Here is an 8,851-nt window from a genome sequence, read left to right as displayed (position 1 = left end):
ATGACTCAAACAGCATCCTGAAGGCATCAACCAGTGAGTCAAGCAGGATCATCTTGCAAGTTGTTATCAGTGAATACTGATGTGATTGTGTGGTTAAAAAATGAAAAACAGACTTAACAATGATTCCAGTGGTTGATGGTTGGTGACTTGCTTTAAGAGACACAACCGCAGCTTTAACCCATAAGAACCTGGACCAATTTCTGGCTCAATAAAAATTAGTGGGAGCATAACACAGGTTGAATAGAGCACATAGAACACATGTCTAAAAAAAAAATCTAAATTCCACCACCAGATGACAGAGATCTGAAAAGTGACATCAGTGTCACTGCAGTCTTATTTGATTGTTAAATTAAATTATTAAATGTACAGTGTTTTCTGACATTTCTGACATTCCTGAGCACATTCCATTAACTCTGAAGCTTCCAAAGATGTTACCATAGGCATATTATGTATGGTTGGAAAGCTGAGAAGGAATGGAATCCATTTCAGATGACTTAGTCATGGTCAAACCATCTCAGAAAGAGCACAGAGAGAGAAAGGAGTATTTGCATTTCCGATTGCCCCCAAAAGGGCCCGCATGCCATTATTGGCCCCAAAAGTGCCCCCACCAAACATCTCTACACCTAGGCATGCCATATGTTTTTTAACATCTACATTTCCCAAGGAACAATTATATCAAGTCCATTCCCCAAGGTCCATAAGACCTTCCCAGAAGGAGTTATCATCAAATAAAGGTCAAGTGTTGTCGCCAGAGCACCACACCTGCAGCAAGGGACTGATCATTAGTGCTCACCTGACTCACCTGTGTTGATAACGCAATTGCACTCTATTCAAAGACCATGTCCATGTCCCACACTGTCCTCAAGAGACAATACAATATGTATTATATCTATTATATGTAATATGCCATGTATTACTAGTGTAGAACAAGTGCCATTCATTCATTTTTCACACCAGGTGTCTGACATTTCAAACTGGACCAGGTGAGAGGTGGATCTTTGTCTGTTAGGTCAATGTCAATCTTCATTTGTCTAAAATTAATCAGACTGAGAATGTAGCTGACTTTTTATTTTTATCAACATCCAATGCCACTTGAATAATAAAAAAAACAATGTCCGGCTAGAAATTATTTCAGATCAACAGCAGGAAAAGTACAATCTGAACAATAGAAAACATGTTGCCTGGTAGATTTGGAACCATTTGGAACACGTGAAACAGAGTGTCAATAATCACCAGGAATATTTTTAATTCCACAACACCTACATCTCAACAACTTCCCGTTCCTCTTCTCCTCCCAGTCATCCTACACTATCCTTTCCAAGCCTACTGCTGGCTGTTTAGAAATGGTAGCCTTTGAAGCAGTTTCTCTCTTCTGTGAAGCAGAGATGCACGTCGCATTTCTCACACAGGGTGGTGGTTGCATTTGTTTTGCAGACTGTGCAGCGGCCACGCTCGGTAGATTTCACGGGCCAGTGTCCAAAGTGGTCCTTACGGACATCATCAGGAACTCCAACACGGACTCTCTTTCTCGTGGGAGGTGCTGAAGGAGATGGAGTGTTCATGTCAAGTGATGGGCGCCCCCTTCTTGCCTGGATGAGGATGAGGCAAGTTGCCACCTCTGCCTGGAATCTTCTTAGATTCAGTGCTCTCTCACCGATCAGCTTGCAGTCGTTCTTGTAGATCAGCCACGCGTTGACCAGGGCTACCATGAGGGTGTGCCAGAAGAGGTAGATGTACCATCTCCGTGATCTCATGTGGTATTTGTACCGGAGAAGGCATCTATCCATGAGATCCACCCCCCCCATGAAGGTGTTGTACTCTTTGACGACATTAGGCCGGATGACGTCAAGGAATGCCTTCTGGGGTTTGCTCCAGCGCCTAGCTTTGTCTTGTGGTTCCACTGCTGTTTGAGAGGAGATCAAGGTGACAGGTCTGTTGTCATGCCACTTTACTATGGCCATGGACCCCTCTTTCTCCACCCGGCAATCGAAAGATCCTCTGCCTCTCTTGGCAAGACTCTTGTCATCCTCAAGCTGACATCCAGCCAGGCGACTGCTGCGGACTGTTCCTGTAATACATAAAGAATAAGACAAGATGAGTCAAAACTAGAAACAAAGGAGAATGAGACCATAGGTATGTTGTTATTACCTGTGTGTGTGTGTGTGTGTGTGTGTGTGTTTGTGTGTGTGTGCGTGTATGTATGTGTGTGTGTGTGTGTGTTACCTGTGTAGAAGATCTGCCGCTGACGAAGCTCTCGCACCAGTGCGGCTGAAGAGAAGAGGTTGTCGGCGAACACTTTGTAGTTCTGGCCTGATGGAAGAGTTTCACACAACTTGACGACCACATCTCCTCCCATTCCAAGTGTGGTTCTTTTCCCAGTGCCACCTTCATAGACCTGGAAATCACATAGGATTCCGTCGGATGAGCAACGGGCCCAGATCTTGAATCCCCAGGGGTGGGGTTTGCCCTTCACATATTGCCTGATGGGGCAGCGCGTTCCTCTGAACGAGACCATCTGTTCATCGATGGAGTTGTGCTCCATCGGGGTGATCTGGAGACATTGTTTGCGGAACATGTCAAGCCATGGACGGATCTTCCAGCACTTATCCCCTTTTTGCCTGTTGGATGGAGCCTCGTTGTCGGTGAAGTGGAGAGATGTGAGGAGGGTCTGGAAACGGTCGCGTGACATGTTGTCAGCGACCATGCCAATCCTTGTGTCGTTTTCCCAGTAGACACGGTTTCCTGGAAGCTGGCAAAGTCCCATGCGCAGGTACATGCCGATTAGGATTTCCAGCTCCTTTACTGTGGTCTGCACGTTCTTGTGGGTGGCAGAGGTTTGAATGCTGTAGAGGTTGGTTTGCTCCATCATTGCCACAAGCATCTCATCTGTAATGAACCTCCTGAAGTACTGCAGGGGAGTGGGGAGCTCATCTGGAGGTTGGACCCTCTCTCCTTTGAAGGTGTGGTCTGGTGTTTCAAAAGCTTTTTTTCGCCATAAGAATCTTTCTTGGCCAGTAGAACGGTGGGATGCTGCAGTCGGAGGTTCTTCATTAGGAGGTTCTTCTCCCTCTGGTTGAGGTGGTTCCTCTTCCCCTATGTCGCTTTCCGACTCATATGGCTCCTCCTGATAATCAGGATCTAAGACAGGATCATCAAATTCATCCTCATCTTCATCCTCACCACCTAATCCCTCCACCTCACTTTCGTTTCCATCCAGGATTATTTCCAGGATCTTCTGGATGTCCTTGTCTCCATCCCACCTATTTTTCCTGTTCATCTAGAGAAGAAAATATGGAAAATAATCATGACTTTCAGCTGATGTCATCATGTAACGTTGGTAGCACTTTACCCTACAGCACGGTAATTATCATTTCCAGCTGTGAGGTAAAGTGCCACATGACGTTAGTCCTAAACCTGCCATGTTGTAGGTAGCTAGCTAGATAGTAGTATAAGTAACTAGTTATTACTAGTTATAGCTAGCTATATATATATAATATAATAACAATATATTACTGAGTATAATTGAATTAAGTAAACTGATCAGATAATGACAAGTTTTCTAATTGTGACATATAGGTCACAACACTTATTTTTTTTACCAGTTTAGTCTAAATGCCTGCAGTGACGTCTATGTCACACACATATTTACTTGCTCTTTTACCACAGAATAAAAAGTCTAAACAATGATTTATATTCGACAAACAACATGTTATCCAATATTTCAACCATAGGATTTGATGGATCTTACCTTTTATCCTCAGGATGGGCAGAGGGGCAAATTAGCTGGCAGACTGAAGTTAGCTTGTGGAGAAAACAGTCAGGAAAGGTGGCTGCTAATTGAACATGAGGTCATCCCAATGGTCACATGACCTTTCAGAAATGTGACTTGGGTGTCGCTTCAGGACTATATGAGTTGAAATTAAGGGTATACTTGAAGTGACACCCCTGCTACACCCTAAAATTGTGTGTGACATGCGCGTCACCTCAGGTTCTTATGGGTTAAAGGTAATGCCATGTATGTGAGCATGTGCAGGATGCCAGGAGTTTATGTTGTAGAAAATATTGAAGTGTTAGTTCAACAACAATCCTGTAATGTGATTGCTAGTTAATTGTCAAAAAAAGCACAGATGAAGCAATAAAAACACTCAGAGCAGGCAAATATATATCGAGTCTATTGTTTCCGATGAACGTAAAGGAAATCCGTTTTTGTAGGCCCTGTTAACATACAAAAAAGTAAAAACTATTTTTATGAAGTTACAGTACTTTCACGATACAAGTGCTATTTCCAAAGTAACACTCCGTCACTAGTAGTAGGTATTTAAAGACTGCTTCAAGATGATGTTGGATTTTTTATTTTATTTTAACTCAATGTCCATACATGTCTTTTGCTCAAAATAAAAAAATATTTCTTTACAGGCAACATAAGTAAAACCAAACAAAGACACATTACTTTGTATGCCGTGAATCTTAAAGCTTTTGTATTTTTTTAACATGAGAGAAAAGAAGAAGGAACACATCTATAATTTGTTTAGGATATTTGTGACTTATTCATACAACTAGACACACGAGGACCACAATGATGAAAAACAAACCTTAATCCAGGTCTGAGCATCAATACACTCATACCTGGATAATCTGTTAAAGTGAGATAAGGATTAGAAGAAGCTATATTGCCAGGTAATGTTTTTTACTTTCCATTTTAATAAAGGCCAACAGAGAGGTCTTATGCGTTTTGCGCATGTATTACTTTTCATCCGTTACTTGCATGTTTAACAACGTGGTATCTCTTTATAGCACTTGGAGCCTGCCTAGTTTTTCTGTGAAAACGTTCGCCCCCACGTGCAGTTTATAAATGACATGTAGGCTGGTGTCAGTACATGTTTATGATATATTGGAAGGGTTTAGTGCCAAAGTCTCGTGGCATATTAAATATTTCATCTGCCAGAGTGTGGCAAATGAAATACAGATACAGAATGATATAATGGCCAGAAGTTCATAAAAGTATTTCTCAAAATGAAATTGATACTGTGACAGGATGATGAAAAAATAAAAAACATTTGTTGGAAGTGCCACTTCACTTCAGTTTTAAATTAAATGGAGTGAGTTAAGGTAATCCATATTGTTAAACAAAGCACAATTTGTTTTAGTTAGTATTGAACAATTATTGATGAAAAGACAGAAACAGACACTGTTCATTACATTTATCTTAAAGTTAAAGCATATTTGGCACCTTCAAAATCGTACTGAAAGGGAAACTATGATTATAATGATTAGGATATATAAAAAAGTAGTTCACCCCCAAATTTAATTCTATAAAATCATTTCAAACTAATGGTCCATCTTTAATCCAATGTTCAATTACATGATCCCTGTGTTACAAAACACAGGCCCTAGCAGAGGACCAACACTGTATTGCTATCCAAAAGAGTTCCATCCAAAAAAGATACTCAATACTCCACTATATCTTAGGTGCTCATGCTTCCCGTCTCGACTGTCAACGTGGTAAATATTTATGGTACTTGGAGACCATTCTGTCTCCATCTGTGAACACACTCCATCCCACATGCACGTTGTCAGTGACGTGCATGCAGGTGTCAGTTATTGTAGTTGCCAACGCGTGGATTTTTTTACTAACCAACGTGATATGCTACAGATGGTTTCAGCTCTCAACCAGCAGGTAGTCTCGCCATCGCCCACCACCCACTTCCAATGCCAAATGATATACTGCGTAATTCAGGATAGTTGTCATTGCATTATAAGTAATGCAACTCTCCAGATGAGGGGTTGCTACATTTGTCAAATGACAAACCAGATGAATTATGCTGATAATATGTCCATGTGCATAGGTCTTCTACCTTATATAACTAAAAACAGGAGACATTTTGTTTAGTATTCAAGACATTCCCCTTTATGACATGGTTGAACACCTGTTTGGAGAATGCACATGCTCGCCGAATACTGGCCTACTCCACTCTAATTCCTAAATACCGTGCCCTTGGAAATGTTTAGATCGTCTGTGTGCTCAGTGAAAATGTCAGGTTTGCATTGTCTCAATTATTTTTAGAAAGAATGGAAAAGCCCTGAGTATTAACAGGATCATTTAGATCTTTTGAGGTGGGGTTGTGTGAGCTACTTATCCATAGTCAGTGTATTACAAATGGTAGATTGAAGTAGGCACGCAACATGTTTGGAAAATCAAACGGGAGGACAAAAAAAAGCAAAACCCATTAGAATTTGTCCCTCGCCATCAAACAGCCCTTTCCAGCGGGATACTGAAGCCGTCATGTATGTTCCCACCAAAGCCAGAAAATTACTCTGACAAAATGAACAATTTTTACATGCACACACAGCTGGTCTAGCACAGTCTCTTTAGAAAAGTTACAACAGTCGCAAAACAAAAACAATTGATGAAAACATATTTTACTGCTGCACTGCCCACAGCAGTACATTGCTTTGCTCCCGTAATCCTGTTCCAAAACTGGGGGCATGCGTGCTGCAATCTACTGTATTTTTTGAATAATCTTGAATTTTAAGAAACATATCAAGAAAGTATCCAATACTATTAAATTCAACTTGCAACATTTTAAACAAATCAGACCCTTCTTAACTGTCAATGCTGCAAAGTCATACCTCCACTGCATGATTCTATCCCACATTGAATACTGTTTTAAAACTGGTCGTTTGCTTGCGCCACAAACCTGAAACCCATGGAACAGCTGTACAAGAGAGCTATCAAGGTGTTTGACAGAAAGCCTTATTCATACCACAACTGTGCCATCCTTGATAAACACCATTTCTTGAGTTTTGATCATTTTAAGTCTTTTAAAAGTATGTGCTTTTTTTATAAATATTTACACTGGCCCCCCCTCCCTAAGGGGAATTCATCCCCAAAAAAAAACACTGGACGCTGCACTAGGTCAGAAACCAGAGGAGACTGTGAAGTCCATCGTAGACGGACCACTTTTGGTCCCAATGTACTCTCCATTAAAAGGCAGCTCACTCTGGAATAGCCTCCCAACTCAGATATGAGATTGTCCCACTCTCAACTGTCCCACTCTCAATTAACTCAAAGAATGCTTGAGTAACAAACAGACGTGCAATCACCGCTAACACTAGGATGAGTCAAATGCAGAGAAACCATTTTGTTACATACCTGTACTATGTAATGACAATAAAAGTGCAAAAAAAGAAAGAATGCACTTTAATACAGGGGTATCTCCTCTTGCACTTTATTTAGCTCTTGTATCATCTCTTGCACTTTATATGTCGTTGCTGCTATATTGTACTGCCATGTGGTAAATACTTGTGTATGCTGAAGCACCCCCCAGGATAACCATAGCACCCCCTAAGCACCCAAGAAATGTATGTATCTTTTTTTTAATGTGTGAAATTCATAATTTGAAAAATGATTGATTCGAAAATAATATGCTACAGTACAGTACAAGTAGCCTACTTCTGGGTCTCTGTGTTTCATTCAAGCTTTGCTCTGTGTGTGTGTGGCACGAGCCATTTTGTGTGCACAAGCGAGAGAGAGAGCGCCCACCGGTACCGGAGATCGTTGTGGTTAGCATCTGGTGCTAGCTACGCTAACGGATATAAGGAGCTTTTTCAACAACAAGGTGGAGGGAGAACTCTCTCCTGTCAGACTGAAAGTCTCAGATAAAGTAAAGGACTCTCTCAGTGTCTCTCTCTTAGTCTAAGTTATCTCAGTGGGTCTCAAAACAGTTTGTTCACGATTAATGTAAATAAGTATTTCTGAGGCACACGTTTATATGATCATTATATAGAAAAATAAGTAGACAGTAAAACAAGAATACAGTTTAAAAGGAGAGTGATTTGTAAAATATCCATAAAGAAATAGAAAATCTTTTTACAGTTCTGTTTCATATGGGTGTTGATGAGAGATGTATCCATAGATCTCTTAATGTTGCTCTCAAAGTGCACCAGATAGATGCATTTAATTTCAATATTTAAAAAAAAAATCTTCCTGGGGGAGCATGCCCCCGGACCCCCCTAGAGCCTAGAGGATGTTAGGTCCACCCCCCACTTGTAAAAAAAAATAGCACTTTATCCCTGTTATATGCCGTGAGCTGATTATCGAGCCTTCATTGTAACAGTTGCGGATACACTGTGTATGTGCGTGTGGGGAGTGTTGCAGTAGAAAATTCAACAGTAGCGCCCGGGACATTAATGAGAAACGCTAAATGTTTGAGCACCCTCTATGAAACGTCAAGCTACCCCACAGCACCCCCAAAAGAAAAATATCTGGCGCCGCCACTGTGCTCTTGCTCTTTTTGCATATCATGTTTTTTTTTTCTTCTATGTTTATAAATGTCTTTGTTCTTATATGTTATATGTCAGGGACTAAGGATGGAAATTAGCTCAAAGCAAAAAATCCGGCATATTTACACTTCAAGCATTATTTGTCTTAAGTGTTCATTAATGTGCATTGTCCCTATTCAAATAAACGATTAAATGAAAGGGAAAAAAAAAAAATGTAAGAAATAAACTGTCCCTTTGATACGTTGTTCATACAACCCAACAACAAAACCAAAACTATAAATATATTAGTACCACTTTACAATAAGACTACCCTTATAAAGGGTTTACAAATAGTTTGCCATTCATTTAATAATTAGGTTGTGAATACTTTATAAACCATTAATACACTTTTATACGACATGAGATAAACAGGACACCTATGACCGGTTGCTTGCCAAATGGTGAGCCCACATTTATCTGTACTGCTAAGCCTTATATTGGCTACCTAGCTTACTCCGTCTTCTTCATCAGTCAGCATCCTTGGTATCTGTTGTTCACTGAGTTGATTCTCTCTAAGAAGCCAATATAA

General features: G+C 40.5%; 1 protein-coding gene across 1 annotated transcript; it reads right to left on the bottom strand.

Moving 5' to 3' along the window:
* Positions 1-1,053: 1,053 nt before the first annotated feature.
* Positions 1,054-3,668, bottom strand: LOC307020704 (piggyBac transposable element-derived protein 3-like). Its single transcript, XM_079652235.1, has 2 exons — positions 2,224-3,668; positions 1,054-2,068 (listed from the first exon to the last, which is right to left on the bottom strand). Exons 1-2 carry the CDS (start codon positions 3,275-3,277, stop codon positions 1,338-1,340), a joined length of 1,785 nt encoding a protein of 594 aa, XP_079508361.1. The 5' UTR covers positions 3,278-3,668; the 3' UTR covers positions 1,054-1,337.
* Between the last annotated feature and the right edge of the window lie 5,183 nt (positions 3,669-8,851).

Source organism: Notothenia rossii, assembly GCF_949606895.1.
Source record: "Notothenia rossii genome assembly, chromosome: 9".
In the NCBI taxonomy this organism is placed as follows: domain Eukaryota; kingdom Metazoa; phylum Chordata; class Actinopteri; order Perciformes; family Nototheniidae; genus Notothenia; species Notothenia rossii.
The sequence above is the reverse complement of the archived record's forward strand: the minus strand, read 5'-3'. Positions and strand labels throughout refer to the sequence as shown.

Excerpts from the sequence above, each read along its gene's own strand:
- LOC307020704 (XM_079652235.1), bottom strand. The coding sequence starts at position 3,277 with ATGAACAGGAAAAATAGGTGGGATGGAGACAAGGACATCCAGAAGATC. Across the intron at positions 2,069-2,223 it reads GCGGCAGATCTTCTACACAG|GAACAGTCCGCAGCAGTCGC; the intron begins GTAACACACACA and ends TATGTATTACAG.